At 48.2% G+C, this 18539-nt stretch overlaps 1 protein-coding gene across 8 annotated transcripts in view; it reads left to right on the top strand.

Moving 5' to 3' along the window:
- The window catches only part of HVCN1 (hydrogen voltage gated channel 1), a 34871-nt gene that overhangs the window by 14477 nt on the left and 1855 nt on the right, over positions 1 to 18539 (top strand). For 7 of the 8 annotated variants that reach the window (XM_055549435.1, XM_055549433.1, XM_055549434.1 and 4 more), the window contains 5 exons: positions 7482 to 7766; positions 12071 to 12175; positions 15748 to 15979; positions 18090 to 18202; positions 18327 to 18504. In XM_055549435.1, coding sequence (XP_055405410.1) covers positions 7482 to 7766; positions 12071 to 12175; positions 15748 to 15979; positions 18090 to 18202; positions 18327 to 18476 — 885 coding nt within the window. In that variant the 3' untranslated portion in view covers positions 18477 to 18504. The remainder of the gene's footprint in view (positions 1 to 7481; positions 7767 to 12070; positions 12176 to 15747; positions 15980 to 18089; positions 18203 to 18326; positions 18505 to 18539) is intronic. The other variant, XM_055549438.1, reaches the window with a different exon arrangement.

Here is an 18539-nt window from a genome sequence, read left to right as displayed (position 1 = left end):
CTCTCCCTGCCCAGCCAATTTCTCAGGATTATTGTTAGCATCCAGTGAGAGCAAGAGGAGATGGAGGTGGCTGATATGCTGCAAACAAAAAGAAATAAATTTCTTCCAAGTGATTTTGTTGACCTCCAAAGGAGCCTGCTTCATTCCAGGAGTGTGGGACTGGTGTGTGGCCCATGAATATAAAGGGGAAGAGAGAGCACTTGATCTGTGGCACCCTTGAGCTGACTCGAGCACACCCGTTCTGTCTTAGCTTCCTGGGGTTGCCATAACAAATGACCACAAACCAGATGGCTTAAAACAACAAATTTATTCTCTCAGTCCTCAAGGTCAGAGTTCTAAAATCAGGGGGTTGGCCAGCTCAGTTCCTCTGGAGGCTCAGAGGGAGTGAGTGAGTGAGTGAAATCGCTCAGTCGTGTCCGACTCTTTGTGATCCCATGGACTGTAGTCTACCAAGCTTCTCTGTCCATGGGATTTTCCAGGCAAGAGTACTGGAGTGGGTTGCCATTCCCTTCTCCAGGGGATCTTCCTGACCCAGAGAGCGAACCCATGTCTCCTGCATTGCAGACAGACGCTTTACCCTCTGAGCCACCAGGGAAAGGCCCTACAGAGGGAGGGTCAGCTCCATTTCTCCTAGCTTCTGGTGTGTGCGTGCTAAGTTGCTTCAGTTGTGTTCGACTCTGCAACCCTATGGACTGTAGCCCTTCAGCCGCCTCTGTCCATGGGATTCTCCAGGCAAGAATACTGGAGTGGGTTGCCATGCCCGCCTCCAGGGGATCTTCCTGACCCAGGGATTGAACCCGAGTCTCTCAGTCTCCTGCATCGGCAGGTGGGCTCTTTACCACTAGTGCCACCTGGGAAGCCTGGCTTCTGGTGGTTTCTGGCATTCCTTGGTTTGTAGATGCATCACTCCAGTCTCTGCCTCCATCCTCCCATGGCCTTCTCCTCTGAGTGTCCCCTTCTTTTCTTTTCTTTTTTTTAATATTTATTTATTTGGCTGTGCCGAGTCTTAGTTGCAGCATGTCAGCTCTTTAGTTGCAGCATATGGGGTCCAGTTCCCCAACCAGGGATCAGATGTGGGCCCACTACATTGGGAGTGCAGAGTCTTAGCCACTGGACCACCAAGGAAGTCCCCCCCTCTTCTTATAAGGACACCAGTCACTGGATTTAAGGTCCATCCTAAATCCAGCATGGTTTTATGTCAAGATTTTTTTTTTTTTTTTTTTTTGACTGCACCGTGCACTTTGTGGGATCTTAGTTCCCTGACCAGGGATTGAAGCCCAGGCAGTTGGCCATGAGAGCAGGGAGTCCTAACAACTGGGACCTCCAGGTTATTCCCAGCAAGATCTTGACAAAGGCTTGTATTCCAAGCAAGGTGACATTCTGAGGTTTCAGGTAGACATGGATTTGGGACAGCCGCGTTTCAACCCACTGCACCCTCCTAGCTGACAGATCTATGGTCACAGCCTGCCTGGCCTTTTCTCAGCCATGTCTTGTAACATGGGGGCCTCCAAGTCGTACAGCCCAGCCAAGGGCAGGTCCTGGCTCTGCCATTTTCTGAGTGTGTGACTTTGGACATATCACCTTTTTCACCCAGACCCAAAATGATGACTTTGACCTCAGAGAGTTGTTAGGAATTAAAATGAAATAGTGCATTTAAGGAACTTACCAGCGTGCTGTTATAACAAATTATAAACAATCAGCAGTAATAGATGTTGCTGCTATTGTGTCTTGTTTGGGGGTGGGAGTGTTGATTAATGGGGCTTCCCACGTGGCGTTATTGGTAAAAAACTCATTTGCCAGTGCAGGAGACATAAGAGACGTGGGTTGGATTCCTGGATCAGGAGCATCCCCTGGAGGTGGTCATGGCAACCCACTCCAGTATTCTTGCCTGGAGAATCCCATGGACAGAGGAAGCTGGCAGGCTACAGTCCATAGGGTCACAAAGAGTCAGACCACAGCTGAAGTGACTTAGCATGCATGCACACACGTGTTTATTAATAAGCAAATTAAGTCCCCAAAAGTAGGCTCTGAGAGGGAATGGGGAAATGGGGACTTAGCAGACATTCGGTCCTGGGAATCAGCAGTCAGATGAATTTCTTAAAAAGTACCTATTTCAGTGATTGCTGGATGACCATGAAATAAGGACTTTCCCCCTCCTACAGATGACAGCTTCAGAGTCTGAAAAATAGACATTCACAAGAATACTTTCTTCCGCATCAATTGTAGGTCTGTTTGTTTGTTTGTTTGTTTTTCCCCCTCTCTCCCAGGTAGTAATTTTTCTGGTATAATACCTGTCATGTCTAAAGGAGAAGTAGGCAATTACCTTTGATGGGTAGCTCCTGCGGTTTTGTTGTTAAATCGTTTATTAAATATTGAGCCCCTCCCTGTGACCGAGGGAGGAACAGCATCTGCCCTCCCGGGGTTCACAGACTAGTGCCGGAGACAGACAACCTTGAGATGTCACAGCGTTCGTTAGTGGCTTGATGGGGAAGTAGAGGAAGGACCCTCACCCAACATGTGGCAGTTAAGGAAGTCCTCCCAAGGGAGGTAAAATTGATTCTGTAAAACCTGAAGAAGAACTGGGGTGAGGCAGATGGTGGGTATTCCAGGCGGGGTGGTGGGGGTTGGGGGGGGGGGCAGCGCGGGTCGTGTGACGTTCTGGAAGCAAGAGAGAATGGTTTATTCCAGAACCACAGTGCGTTTAGTGTAACTGGAGTGTGGTGGAGGCTGGGGAAGGGACCAAGAGAGCTTTGACCTTGTCCTGAAGGCAGCAGTTGGCAGGGGGTGAGGGTGGAGGGACTGAAAGTAATGGGAAGGAGGGGAGGGAGATAGGCAAGGGCAGGGACGCAGCCAGCCCAGCACTGGAGCAAGGTGACCTGGCCACCACTGGGTGGAGAAAGGGTCAGAGGTAAGAGGCCGAGTCAGGAGGTTGGCGCAAGTGTCCCAAAAAGAGGTGAGAGTGGTAGGAGAGAGACGAAGAGAAGGTGCAGGAGGAATGGTGTTCAGGAGGTTGGATTGACAGGCCTGATGGAGAGAGAGGAGCCAAGAGTGATCTTTCGTTCTGGACTTGAGTGGCAGGGCGGATGTGACTCTCTGACCTAGGCCAGTGTGGAAGGAGAAGCGGATTTGAGGGGGGGGGAGAAAAAAATTTAGTTCAGTTTGGATCACAGCAGACTAATGACGTGGCAGGAAATCAGACGGCAGACTGGAGACTGATTGGCACCTGAGCAGCCTTGAGAACACAGATGTGCAGAGACCACCAAAGAGGGGAGTCGCCCTGTGCCAGGGCAAACTCAGGGTCAGGGACTTGAGGACTTGCGGTGGCGTGGGGGCAGGGACACGGTACAGGAAGAGCAGCCAGAGATGGGAGGAAAATCAAGAGGAGGCAAGATTGTCAAACAGAAAGTCCACACTGTGAGAGGGGACAGCCCAGTCCAGGTGGGAACCACAGTTGTGGGCTTTGATATTGAAAAGTGACCCCAGAGAGAGCAGGGCGAGAATACACTGGGACGGCAAGGGCTAATGCAGGAGCAGTGGGGACAGTTCAGGGCCAGGGACTCCACTGGTCTAGATTCTCCGGATTGCACATGATAGAAGCAACTAAATCTAGTTTCAGCCAGAAAAGGAGTCTTTCAGTCCATGTGACTAAACACATGGGGCTGCAGAGGCAGACAGTTTGGGCCCAGTAACCAGTGAACCGAGATATCCACAGGTGATGAAGAAGTCGGAGGAGTGGAGCTGAGAGTGTTTGTTATTGAGGACTAATAATACTAGCGGGTGCTTACAGAGGGTCTGCTCCTGGCCAGGACTAAGGCTGGTGGTCCCCGCAACTCGATGAGTCAGTCCTTCCATCTGCCTGGGCAAGGTTGGGGGTGGGCGGGTGCTGAGAGCTGAGAGTCCAGGGTGGGTGGTGAAGTTGCCGAAGCTCACAGTGTTTTCATGATCTTTGTCTTTTCTGGAACTTTGCTGCTTCTGGCATGACGGATTTTTGACTTAAAACTAGAGTTGTTTTCTGCTCTGCTGGGTGCCATATTTTCATTCCAAATTACTGAAAGTTGCTTCTTTACTGGATGCAAAGTTTCAAAAAAAGTTTTCTGTATAAAATATGAATGTGGTTTTTGTAGCACACCCTGAGGTTCCCACCATGCTGAGAATTAGTGCAAGAGGTTTCTATCTGCCAGATGAAGTGTTTTGGTGGAGGGCATCATGGCCACTAACCACCCAGAAAGATTCAGGTTGGTTGTGGGCCTGGTCCTTGGGCAACCTTGAGAACCCAGCAATTGGAGGCCCCAGGGCCCTCCACCAATAGGCACTTGATGGGCTTCTGCTCTAGGTCACGTGGTACTCTGGGGACTCAGAATCTTGGACCTGTATGTTTGTATTTTTCCATTGAATTTGGAGATTTTTTCCAGGTGTTATTTCTCCAAATATTTTCCCTCTCTTCTCTTTTTGGTACTCCAGGTACATGTATATTAGGAACTTAATGTCCCTGAAGCTCTGTTCTTTTTTTTTTTAGCCCTAGCTTTTTTTTCTCTTCTTGCTTCCACTGGATAGTTTCAGTTTTTTATCTTTAAGATCCCTGATCTTTTCTTCTGCAGCATCTAATCAGCTGTTAAGCCCATCCAGTGATTTTTCATTTCATATATGTGTTTTTCAATTCTAGAGTATCCATTTGGATTTTTTATAGTTTCCATTTTTCTTTTGAGATTTTCCATTTGTTCCCTCATTTAGTTCATGTTTTCCTTGAAATCCTTGAACATATTTATAATTAACTATTTTCAAACCTTTGTTGGCCAATTTCATTATCTCCATCCCTTTTGAGCTAATAAGCTGATGTTTTATTGGTTTATGACTACATTTTCCTGCTTATTTATCTGTCTGGTAATTTTGTATTATATGTTGGACATTATGAATGTTATGTTGTTGAGAGTATTTTGCTGTCTTCTTCAACAGAGTACTGAGTTTTGTTCCAAGAGGCAGTTAATTTACTTAGAGATAAGCATGATCTTTTTAAAAGCCTTATTTTTAAGCTTGGTTGGGACAGGTCTAAGGTAGCCCTGACTGGAGGGCTAGATTAGGTCTATATATAAGGCATGACTTTTCTGGAATTTCTACTGAGCACTCAAGAGTATTCAACAAGATCTCTCTGCTCTCGCTGTTTGAAACTCACAGATCTCCCAACCCAGACCTGTGTAACTCTCTGGTAGTTGTTCAGCTCACAGTTCCCTGAGAGTTTTTTTATGCTTTGTTTTTTTCCTGAAAGTTATATTTTGCCCTGTTTCATGGAGTCTTGCTCTGCACATGTGAAGTTTAGGACTCAGCCTAAGTGCAATATTTGGAGTGTTTTCTCTCTGCACTGCTTCCTTTTCTCTGGTACCTTGCCATGCAAATTCCTGAGGAAGTAAAGTTCAATAATCCTGAACTATAATCTTTGTCTCCACAGTCCAAAAAGTACCTCCAGGCAGAAGGCTAGAGTGATTGTGGGGCTCATCTTACTTGTTTCTCTTCTTTCAAGGATCACAGTAAATTTCATACATTTTACCCAGTTGTAGAGTTATATTTTATCTAGTCTTATGGCAGGTACTCTAACTGGTATAGTTACTCTTACGGCAGTTGCTCTAACTGGTATGGTTGTTTATACCGGTTACTGTGTCATTGGTCAGAAGCAGAAATCTCCTTCTTTCGTATGTTTATGCTCACATTTTCACACATTCCAAAAATAATACATGGTAGTATTTGGTAGCCATTGAGGTAGCAGGAAACTCAGAAAGTAGGATTTGAGAAGCCAGTGAAGGATGTTTTTGAAGAAAGGGAGTGATCTTTCTGTGTTCAGTACTGCTGAGGGGGTACACATGGATGTCATCAGTGATACACAGAGACATGGTTCATTCATTTTAACTGCTGTATAAAATTCCATCACGTGAATAGAGAAAATTCACTTCTCTATCTCCTACCATTTAGGTGAACATTTGCAGTGAACATTCTTGAACATGTCACTGATTTGAGTACATGTGGGCGAGTTTCTCTTTGAAACCTATCTAGGGGTGGGATTACTAGATCATTAACAATATAATTTCAATTTGACAAAACAGTACCAGATTGCTTGGAAAAATAGTGGTGCCAGTGTCTGTTCCTACCTTCAGGGTTCAAGAGACCCCCATTGCCTCACACATTCACTGTTTGCTATTGTAGATTTTAAAATTCTTGCCAATCTGAGGAATGAAAAGGTGTGTGATTGTTACTTCAATTCACCTTTTCCTAAATATTAGTAAAGTTGAGTGTCTGGGCTATCTGGGTTTCCTCTCATGTGACCTGACTAGTAATATCCATTAACTAGTTTTCCATGGAGTTGTCTTTTGTGGGTAAGATTTCTTTCTATATTCTGGATACTAAAATCTTTGTCTATTAAATGCATTGCAAATATTTACTCCCAGTCTGTGATGCGTCTTACTTTGTACAGGTGTGTATATGTGTGAGAGACAAACATTTTTAGGTTTGATGAGTCAGGTCTATTGATTTATTTTGTGTTTTTTGTCTTATTTAAGCAATCCTTCACAGAACTGAGGTCATAAAGATACTTGTCTGTATTTTGTTTTTAAACTTTTAAATGCATTTATATAGATTAATACAAATGAAATTTATTCTCTGTGTGGCGTGAGGTAGGATTTTTTCCCCCCTTGTTGGAAAAGCCAAATGTCCTGACCTCGCCAGTGTTTTCTCACTGATCTGGACTGCCATTGCCATCATATCCAGGTTCTCACAGTGAGCTGGGTCTGTTTGGGGCTCTCTTTTCCTGTTATTCTGATCATATTGCCTCTTCTCTTAGCCATACCTGGAAGTTTTCATTATTGAACTTTAGAAAAAGTTTGATGTCTGGGATGGTAAGTTGGGTAAAGGAGTGGGAAGCTTATTTGCTTTTTCACTTTGAAGTCATCGGTCTTTTAAACAACTGTCTGTAATTATTTAAAACAGCACTGGCTGAACTTAGAAAAATCCACTTGCTGCCCAGACCTTTCTAGGACCAATCAGTGGCGAGGGTGGCTTCGCTTTTGTGTGAAACTCTGGGCACTTTTACTTCTGCCTTTGCCCTCTCCCTGGCCTGCCAACTCTCACCTCTGGGTTTTTAGGTTGTGATGTCTCTGCACCAGGGGCTGCTATTGGGTCTTCCGGTATTTACATGCGGGCCTGCGGTGGGTGTTTTGCGACTGGGAGGCAGTACCTCTCCTGTTGGTTACTGCCAACCAGACCACAGTGGCAGGCCTGACGGAGTCTGGGGTTTCCTGTTGCCTCACCGGCGCTGAGACCCTGGATTCCAAAAATAAGTGCACGAAAAACCACTGTGACCTCACGGTCTGCGCTCTCAGGGTTCTCTAAGCACCGGACCGTCTTCACCCCGGGGCCCGGCCTAGCGGGGGCTCTGCTCCCCCGGAGACTGACGGACAGGCTGCCTGAGCGCTCGCTCTCTGTCCCCCTTTCTTCAGGCAGTCACCCGCAGGGCCAGGGTGGCTCCCGCCGAGAGGATGAGCAAGTTCTTGAAACACTTCACCGTCGTCGGGGACGACTACCACGCCTGGAACATCAACTACAAGAAGTGGGAGAATGAGGAGGAGGAGGAAGAAGAAGAGCAGCCGCCGCCCACTGAGGCGTCAGCCTCGGCCGAGGAGGGCAGAGCCACTGACCCCACCCCAGCCCCGGCCCCTGTGCCCAGGCCCCGCCTAGACTTCAGGACCACTTTGAGGAAGCTCTTCAGCGCCCACAGGTTTCAGGTAGGTGGGCAGAGGCCCAAAATGCCTTGGGTGGGGCAGAGCCATCAGCCCAGAGTCACGAGGTCAGGTGGGAGGGGGCCCATCTCTGTCACCAGTTCCGTCGCTCCGCAGATACCTACCCAGCATGGATCGTGTGCAGGGCGGGTCCCCTGTTGTCAGGGGCAGAGTAAGTCTTAATCCAAAAGTCAATTATCACCTGATGAATCCATTAAACAAAATGTGCTCCGTCCCTACTCAGCTGCAGAAAGGAATGGAGCACTGATGTGTTCTGTAGTGTGGATGCCCCTTGACGACACGATCCTAAATGGAAGAAGCCAGACACAGAGGCCACGTGTCTTGCAATTCCATTCATGTGAAATGTCTCGAATGCATACATCCACAGAGACAACAGAGTAGAGGGAATGGAAGGGGGAATGACCACTCAATGGATGTAGTTTCCGGTTAAGGTAACGAAAATGTTCTAGAACTAGATACCAGTGATGGTTGAACAACCTTGTGAATGTACTTAAGGCCTGTGAACTTTATGCCAACCGTAAAGGAGTGAAAACGTTAAGTTTTGCAATGTTAAATGTTAAGTTATGCAAAATTTACCCCCTACACACACAAAGGAAATGAAAGGATAAATTGGGGGGTGGGGGCAGTCTCTTCTTTTCTGAAGTGATGCTGAAAATATCTGCCTGGCATAACCAACCCGCCACCAATCTCTAGGTATGGTTATGGGGAGACCCTGAGAGGGAGACGCAGGCTTCAGAGAGTAGCAGAAGGAATAGGACTTCCTACAGGGCTCAGTGTCAGTCCCAACGTGAGTGGAGTCTGGCCAGCCCTGTCTGAACCCCATCCCGCCACCCCAGTGTGGGTGAGCAGGTATCTGGAAGCATGTACTGAGACCCAGCAGAAAGCGGGAGGCTCCTTGTCAGCCCAGTCTGTCAGTTCCCAGAATGGAACTCTTTGGGGGCCCCTGCTGCAGGTTACCCCCCTTCAACCATGATAACCCAGCTCCTCCCTGGAGCTGGTGTCCCTTCTGAAAGTAGAGAGAAGCAGCCCTTGCCTCTCCCATCACTGACTTTGTTCCAGAGTAAAAGAGAAGGAATTATTTTGGTCTTTTTTTTTCCTACTCTCGTGTGACTTACAGAAACAAAGCAGGCAACCCAGCACTCCTGGCAGCTCAGCACTTTCCTCTGTAGCTCTGACAGAAGAGGAAACGTGGTATTATGTTGTTGGGGTTGAAATCCCAAACCCTCAATTTCAAGAGCAGAAGGAAGGAGCCAGCTTCCTCCCAGCTGCAAGGGGAGCCCTGGGGAGGTCCCCCCTCTCCTGACTGGGCCCCCCAGGCCACGTGGCTCTGGGGAAGAGCATAGGAGAGGTGTTTATTCATTCACTCAACAGTCACTTCTTAGCTTCTGCTATGCACCAGGGTCACGGCAGTGAGCGTGGTGGACACATCCCTGCCCTCACTTGCAGAGGATGGGTGCTCTGTAGAGAGGTGGGCATTCCAGAAATCAGACAGATGTTGGATACAAGTGGAGAGAAGCCCTCTGCAGGGAAACAGAGCAGGGTGGCTCTGAGAGATCCTCAGGGTAGGGGAGACCCAATCTAGGATGTGAGGCAGAGCAAGTGATACTTCACCTGACACCACGAGGCTGGGCAGGAGTGAGGTCTGTGGATGGGAAGGGAGGAGCTTCCCAGGCAGAGGGGCCGTGTTTGCAAAGGGCCTGAGGGAGGAAAGAGGCTTCAGTTTTGCAGGAATTGAGAAGGGTCCGTCAGGCTTGTATGTATCCAGTAGTGGGAACGGAGGCGCTGGAAGTCCACCCACCGGCGGTGGGCAGCCATCAGAGTCCGAGTGTGCAGTGGGGAGGCAGCGACATGAGCAGTTTGGAGAGGGGCCCAAGTGGAAGCAGGGAGGCTACCTCGGGGTAGGGAGTAAGGATTCAAGGGTTTGATCTGTGCAGATAGAATCCACATACAAGAGATTCTGGAATGCCCTCTCTTGGGTGCAGTCTCCACCTGTTCCCATGGTTTGAGGTGACCAAGGTGACATATATAGTTGACTGTTGTCACTTCTCACAGGATGGCACAACCAACCAAAGGAGAGAACTTGGGGTGAGTCAGGCCTCCGTGGTAGCCACAGACAGGCAGGGGAGCATGGCCAGGAAGGCTGGGAGGAGCCTCACTTTTATCACCTGCTGACTGTGGCCAGGCCGTCTGCTGAGCACACCTCACACTTTATCTCACTCGATGCTGCCATTGTCAGTCGGGGTGGAAAATGCAACGAAGTCCCATCTCCCCCGGAAGGATGCTGAAGCTTGTTAGAGCTAACGCCAAGGCACGGCAGAGCTGAGACCTGTGCCCAAGGTCCAGGCTCACGGGGGAGCCGGCTCAGGACTGGCTCCCCTGCACCTCTGGGTGCTGCTGCTAGGGATGGCTGACTTCCAGTGAGGATTTGGAATTAACCCAGTTCCCTGAATTCTCAGCGTTTTCCCATGTGACATGGCTCCCCTCAGAACTTGTCCTGCCTTGTCAACTGGTAGATTCGGAGCCTTAGGGGTCAGTTCATAGAGGCTGGGGTTGGGACCCAGGCACTGCGGTTTCGTGACCTTGGGTCTGTCTCTCGATCACTTTTTAAAACTGAGGTGAAATTAAAATTAATTAATTAAATCATTTTATGATCAAATTAATCACTGTAAAGTGGATAATTCAGTGGCATTTATCTAGTACATTCACGATGTTGTGTGGCCATCACCACTGTCTGGTTCCAGAACACTTCCATCACCCCCAAAGAGACCCAGTACCCATTAAACAGTAACCCCCAGTCCCCGACAGACCTTAATCTACTTTTCACCTCTACCGGACATTTCATGTAAATGGAATCCTACAACGTATGTGATCTTTTGTGTTCGGCTTCTCTCACTTAGCATGTTTTCTGGGTCCATCCACACTGTAGTGTACGTCAGTGCTCCATTCCTTTTTACGGCTGAATATCCAGTGTGTTTTTAATATCTCCATGCCTTGCTTCTAGACTAGATGAGCTCTTAGATCCCTTTAGCTCCAACATGAAACCAAGGAGGGAGGGAGCGAGGAAAGAAGGAAAGATGCCGTCTGAGGCTTGAGTCTTCATTAAGCTACTGAATTCGGATTTGTGTGAATATTTCATTACAGAGCACTTTGCCATACAATTTTCAACAATAAACCACATCATCAAATAATTAGTGACATAATTGTTACAGGTCGAAATGGTCAAAAAGTTTAATAGTCCATTCTTTATAGGCCTGAACTGGTTCAATTGCGACCTGAAACTGCAGAAACTGCCAAGATAACGGCAGACTAATTCTCAGAGGTCAAGATCTATCTGCCTGACAGTGTAAGAGGCAAGGCCCCCAGGGAAGTAAGTTGACAGTCCAGTATGTTCAAGGGAAGAAAGAGGTCATGCAAGGGTCAAGGGGAAAAAAGAGGGAACCCCCCCCTTGGGGTTCCTCCTGTTGCTGCCATTTCCACCACTCCCACCTCATGCCTGTGGTCACCCCAGATGCCATCACCTCCACCCCACCTTCACTATCCGATTCACCATCATCACTGCCTCCGTCACCATGACCACCCCCACCGCCATCGCTGAGACCACCCACTCACTTCACTCTGGTCCCCCCCAGCTCCCCGCTCCAGCAGGTCACAAATCCCACGAGATTGTCTTTCCCTCAGCAGCTCCTCTGTTTCCCAGGACACCCAGAACTCCCTGCCCCCTCCCCCCGCAGTGAGCACATGGGGTTGGGGTGGGCACCTCAGGTCTCCAGTCTGAAGCTGTTTGATGGGCACAGTGGATGTCACCCTAACCCAGCTGCCTGGAGGAGGCGTCCCTAGAGATCCTCCTGCAACTTGGCTCTCTTGAGGATGGATGTTTTATTTATTGAGCCTCTGTTCTGGGTGTACCCTGGCAAGAGCAATTCCCAGAACTAGAAACACAAAAGCTTTAAAAAACATTACTACTTATTTTTTGCCATCTAGGCATTAGCAGTTTGGTTCAAGAGATGCTGAGAAGCAGTGAACTTCCAAGTTAAGAGAAAGACCAGTGGTGACCAAGGGTCAGTGAGTGAGCTGCACGGAGGCTTTAGGAGGACAGGCATGGCCATGGGCTGGAAGGAGGGGCTCCAGTGAGAGGAGCCGGCCCCCAGCAGGCCTCCTGAGAGGGCGCTGGAGCTGCTGCGGGCAACTGGCCTCCCATCCTTGACATCCAGGTGTTAACAGCCCTTAGAGATGGAAGGAAGGTCCCTGTTTAGGTCTCATGGTTTCTTGCTTCTTCCGTCGGTCCACAGGTTATCATCATCTGCCTGGTCGTCCTGGATGCCCTCCTGGTGCTTGCAGAGCTCGTTTTGGACCTGAAGATCATCGAGCCCGACAAGAATAACTATGCCCCCAAGGTAGTGTGTCCACAGCCCTTTAACATGGTTCACTCTTGTTACCTGCACTGAGGGTGGGCAGAGGGGGGCAGCACCCGCAGAGAATCAACCAGGGCTTCTCTGAGAGTAGTTTGATGGGGTGCTTTCAGTCAAAGAGCAGAGCACATGTCTTCCTTTCCCGGTTGTAGATATGAGTTCCCTACAAGCAGGATACCTCAGGTCACTTGATGGCTTGCAGGCTTGCATCTTGAGCTGTCCAAGACACTGAGCTGGAGTCTGTCACTGATTCTCAAACCAAGAGAAGGATTCCTTCCCATTCCCCAGAGGACGGGCTGTTTGTCCTGTCAACATGCTGACGTGGTCCCTATGCTGGAGCCACTGGGGGGACACGCCCGCCATTCATTCCCTGATTCACAGTTACTGCCTGGCCCATCCCAGTCAGTCATCCAGAGGGCAGTGGGTGCATTCTGTGACCCTATCACCAGTAACTGGGAGGAGGCCAGGGGCTAAAAAACATCTCCCCACACCCTTTGAAAAAAAATTCAGTGGACTGTGCATAAGTGTCTTTTCAACCAGCAAAAGGACAGGAAGAAAACATTAAACCTCCTTCCTACTCGTGGCCCCTTTGACCAAGGCAGTCGTTAACGTTTTCTTCTGTGACACTTGAGTCCTCCCATAGATGGATAATCTTTTCTCTCCCTCTACTGTTTAATAGCATCAGTAACCCACCACCTATGCTCACTGTCTTGTGCCTTTTTTCTTTACTTTTTATTATGAAAAATGGCAAACATACATTTTTCTGTATTTGCTTTCTTTATATACATACCCACAAACATGCCCATATATTTTTGACCATTTGAAAGTCAGACATCGTGCCACTTCATCCCTGAGTACTTCAACAATGCCTCCCTGAGTACTTCAACAATACCTAAGAATGAGGTTTTTCTCCTATAGAACCATAATAGCATTATTACACCTAAAAAAGTTATAATTCCATAATATCTAATAACTAGTTTTCATTCAAATTTCCTCACTCATAGTGCTTTTTTTGCAAACTAGATTTCTGACATTATATTTGAGCTTTTTTAAAGTTAAAGTCGCTCAGTTGTGTCCAACTCTTTGTGCCCCAAGGACAATACAGTCCATGGAATTCTCCAGGCCAGAATACTGGAGTGGGTAGCCTTTCCCTTCTCCAGGGGATCTTCCCAACCCAGGGATCAAACCCAGGTCCTCTGCATTGCAGGTGGATTCTTTACCATCTGAACCACCCTGTTCCTTTATTCTGTTTCCCGTACAACACAGGTTAGGTCAAGAGGCTTAAAAAGCAAGAGTTCCTCAAGGGTGGGCTATTTTTATTTTTAAATCTCATGGCACCTTGGGCCAGGGACCCACTATTAGTCTACTGGATCACTTGGTTCAGGTTGTAAATGCTGAGCTGTTGCACTGTCCAGGGGCACTTTGCAGTTGTATATAATCCACATGATGACATTTTAACATCATACAAACTTCTTCCCCAGTTAGCATCCACTGATGATCATTGTGTGAGTCTGAACACACTGGCTTGCAAACCAGTGATTTCTAATCATGCCTTTCCTTCTACATCGACTAGTCAGTATCCTTTTATCAGTTCAGTTCAGTTGCTCAGTGTTGTCTGACTCTGCAGCCCTATGGACTGCAGCATGCCAGGCTTCCCTGTCCATCACCAACTCCCGGAGTTTACTCAAACTCTGTCCATTGAGTCAGTGATGCCATCCAACCATCTCATCCTCTGTGTCCCCTTCTCCTCCTGCCTTCAACCTTTCCCAGCATCAGGGCCTTTTCAAATGAGTTTCAGCTTCAGCATCAGTCCTTCCAATGAACACTCAGGACTGATCTCCTTTAGGGTGGACTGGTTGGATCTCCTTGCAGTCCAAGAGACTCTCAAGAGTCTTCTCCAACACCACAGTTCAAAAGCATCAATTCTTTGGCGCTCAGCTTTCTTTATAGTCCAACTCTCACATCCATACATGACTACTGGAAAAACCATAGCTTTGACTAGATAGACCTTTGTTGGCAAATTAATGTCTCTGCTTTTTAATATACTGTCTATGTTGGTCATAGCTTTTCTTCCAAGGAGCATGCGTCTTTTAATTTCATGGCCGCAGTCACCATCTGCAGTGATTTTGGAGCCCCCCAAAATAAGGTCTCCCACTGTTTCCATTGTTTCCCCATCTATTTGCCATGCAGTGATGGGACCAGATGCCATGATCTTAGTTTTCTGAATGTTGAGCTTTAAGCCAACTTTTTCACTCTCCTCTTTCACTTTCATCAAGAGGCTCTTTAGTTCTTCGCTTTCTGCCATAAGGGTGGTGTCATCTGCATATCTGAGGTTAATGATATTTCTCCCAGCAATCTTGATTCCAGCTTGTGCTTCATCCAGCCTGGCATTTCGCATGATATATTCTGCACATAAGTTAAATAAGCAGGATGACAAAACACAGCCTTGACGTACTCCTTTCCCAATTTGGAACCAGTCTGTTGTTCCATGTCAGGTTCTAACTGTTGCTTCTTGACCTGAATACAGATTTCTCAGGAGGCAGGTCAGGTGGTCTTGTATTCCCACCTCTTCAAGAATTTTCCACAGTCTGTTGTGATCCACACAGTCAAAGGCTTTAGCATAGTCAATAAAGCAGATGTTTTTCTGGAACTCTCATGCTTTTTTGATGATCCAGTGGATGTTGGCAATTTGATCTCTGGTTCCTCTGTCTTTTCTAAATCCAGCTTGAACATCTGGAAATTCACGGTCCGTGTACTGTTGAAGCCTGGCTTGGAGAATTTGAGCATTACTTTACTAGCGTGTTAGATGAGTGCAATTGTGCGGTAGTTTGAGCATTCTTTGGCGTTGCCTTTCTTAGTGTGTATCACAAAAACACAGTCATTCTTTTCAGTGTTCAGTTTCAAATGGTCCCAGATTTGGTCACTGTGAGCCTCTTTGGGCCAGGATGATGTCTCAGCTCTCTTCATACTTTCCCTGCCCCAGAATGGAAATGGTTACTTTAGTGAAGACTAGTATTTATGAATCTAGATCTGGGAACTCTCTTCATTTATCACCCACCTTGGTGATCATTTCTAGTAAATACTTATGGGTCAGCCTTGGTCTTTTGAACAACTATGTAGTACTCCATGGGGAGGTACTGTAATGCTTTTAAAAGGACCCTAGTCTAATGAACATTTCTGTTGTTCTACCAATAATGAAGAAAATCGTCTGTTCTGCAAATGGTGCTGCAGTAAATATCCTTACTGTCTTTGTGCACATGTGAACTTAGCTGTATGATAAATTCCTAGCAGTGGAGCTGCTGGGCCAAAGGGGATGGTGGATGTTTTCAGTTCTGCCATTGCCCCATTGCCCTTCAGGGAGCAGTGTCTGTACTGTTCCCAGCTACAGTCGGAGCCCCAAACCAGTGCCTGGTGCTGGCAGGAATGTGGGATTGGTGAAGGGAATGGATTCTCTCTGGTGACTGGGCAGGTTCATTCAAAGCTGGCTCATCCGTGTGAACCAGCTCAGCCGGTGATCAGCCTGAGTCTACTCTCATGTGTCTCCTTGTCCCCTTCAGGTGTTCCACTACATGAGCCTTGCCATCCTGACCTTTTTTATGATGGAGATTTTCTTTAAAATATTTGTCTTCCGCTTGGAGTTCTTTCACCACAAGTTTGAAATCCTGGACACCATCGTGGTGGTCATTTCCTTCATTCTCGACCTCGTCCTCCTGTTCCGGGAGCATCAATTCGAGGCTCTAGGACTGCTGATCCTGCTCCGGCTGTGGCGGGTGGCCCGGATCATCAATGGTATGTCCCCTGCGCTCCTGAGCCGGGGAGCTGGGGGTGGGAGGTGGGGGGTAGGACAGTGGGTAGAGCCTGGAAGGGGCGCAGGGCCCCCGGTCCTCCTCCTGGCAGCCAAGAGAAACATGCAATGGTCTGCTCTGGTGTCCCACTGCCACCTCTGTGGTTACAAATTGACACCAGTACACGTGCTCTGAGAGGAAGGGCCCTTCTCCTTAGGCTCTATTTTCACGATTAATGAAAGATGTTAATAAAAAGGGTTATAAACCAATCCCTGATCTGTTGCCAAAGTACTTTTGTTTCTCGCGAGGTGTTTCCTGAAGAGTGTTTTATCAAACCCCATCCCACCCTGGGAGGGGAACCATCAGGGAGGGGAGCAAGGAAGCTGAGAAAAACGGTACATTAGATTCTACCAGCTTGGAGAAAATCACAACACGAGTGAGCACGATGGAGGCTCTGAGAACCGTAGCTGTTTTCCAAGTTGACACTTTGGGAGGAAGTAACACCCATCAGCCTGCTGTAGACTCTGGCTCTGGAGAACACGCTGGGGGAAACACCGCTTTCCCGGATTTTAGGCACAGGTCCTGTTCCTCACACACTCCCTGCTGGTGTGGGAGCCTCTGTTTCAGAGCAGCTGTTTGTGTTGTGATTTTATGTGGACTCAGTGACCGGTCAGTGGTTCGGCCGTCAGTGAACACCCGTCCATGGACCTGCCGTGTCAGAATCACCCTCAGCGCACTAAGTGGCGAGTCTGGTGCAGAGGAGCCCAGGCGGGGTGTCTGTTCGCGAAGCACTCCCAGGTGATCGGTGTCCAGCAGGTTGGGAATCCGTGGACTAGGACCCAAGCTGATGGGCTATGGCTGGTTGTCAGGAGACCAAGTGAGCAACAGTGAGGCCTGCTAGAGGTGGGCCCGTCCCCTGCCAGGCACAGTGAGTCCCAAGGCTCCTTCTGTGTTGGGTGCCACCCGCAGGGTAAGGGCCTGTGCAGCGGCTCTGTCGGGCACGTGGGCTTTGGAACCTGTTGGTTCAGATCTAGTGATTTAGAGTAAAGCCTATTAAGAACATTTATTTGGGTTCTGTCAAAGGAAATAAAGGAAGCTTTTCAGATAATGTGGAAGATGCTTATGCCAACTGATTTTTTTCAGACAGAAACATACTGTGTGCAAAGGTTATGTGAGGTACCTAGACTGTGACAGACTATAAATGACTCATGAACCAGCTACTACCCAGTACTCTTCACATCACACTGTTGTGAGAAGTACTCATTTTGTCTAAAAAAAAAAAAAATGGCTGCGAGGCATAGGAGCACTGGCTACTGCCCATTATTACACTGCTGTCAGATTTCAGCGTGACGGAACATAGGCTAAACCAGACTCGGTGGGACAGCCAGGAACACTGTGAACCAGGAATGGCTACTTCCAGGCCTAGTGGGCACCACACACATGGGTGACGGTCCAGACTCGGTCACTCACACTTGGAAGGGGGCAGAATAGCCCCACTGCAGCACAGGCTTTGAGGCCTCATCCCCACTGTGGTGTGGGCATCGGGGAGCTCTGTCCCCACTGTGGTGTGGGCATCGGGGAGCTCTGTCCCCCGTGTGGTGTGGGCATCGGGGAGTTCTGTCCCCCCTGTAGTGTGGGCATCGGGGAGCTCTGTCCCCACTGTGGTGTGGGCATCGGGGAGCTCTGTCCCAACCAGGGTTCAGGTTAGTGCCTGACAACTAAACTGGCCACAGCCCTGGAGGCAGAAAGTGGGGAGAGTGACAGCCCCAAGCTTGAGCATTTCCAGACTTGTACTTAGTGCCTCCTGAGCAAGTGCTGCTAAGTAGCAGAAATGTTATGAACAAGGTCCCTTAAGGAGCTTAACCCTCATCTGGTCAGTGATTATTTTTAAGGATTTCTCACACCAGGCAAGCCACAGAAGTATGTCTCAGCTGGGTACTGAGTAGCTCAGAAATGAAAAACCTGACCCTCCTAGTTATGATGCCTTTAAGCTATGATTGTTTTACTTGTCACTGCTCTTCCCAACTGTATACATTTATAAGGAATGCAGGGTTTTTTCCCAAGTGGTTAAATCAGAAACTGGTATCATGGAGACCCTCACCATTATTTTTCAGGGATAATTATCTCGGTTAAGACACGTTCAGAACGGCAACTGTTAAGGTTAAAACAGATAAACATACAACTGGCCACCAAGATCCAGCACCTTGAATTCAGCTGCTCTGAGAAGGTAAGAAGGCGCTTGGGAAAACACCCCGTTTACAGATTGTTCCCTCCCAGCCAGGCCTCTGCTCTCGTGGGGCCGTTAGCCCAGAGTCCCACTTCCCTGGGTCAGGCCTTCCTTGTCCTTTCAGATTCAGCCCAGGCACTGCCTCCGCCCCTGCAGCTCCGCCAGGAACCCCCCTCCTCTAGTGTCTCTCCTCTCTGCTGTCACTGCTGGGCCCCGACTGAGTGATTTCCATGAGGAGTGTGGTTTTCATTCAGCTCTGCGGCTCACTGCATGACTGCCACGTGCCTGGGGAGGCTCAGAAGGTAAATTCGGTTATTTGTCTGCTTTTGTAATAACA

The sequence above is a fragment of the Bubalus kerabau genome, chromosome 16 (genome assembly GCF_029407905.1).
Source record: "Bubalus kerabau isolate K-KA32 ecotype Philippines breed swamp buffalo chromosome 16, PCC_UOA_SB_1v2, whole genome shotgun sequence".
Classification (NCBI taxonomy): Eukaryota; Metazoa; Chordata; class Mammalia; order Artiodactyla; family Bovidae; genus Bubalus; species Bubalus kerabau.
The sequence above is the reverse complement of the archived record's forward strand: the minus strand, read 5'-3'. Positions and strand labels throughout refer to the sequence as shown.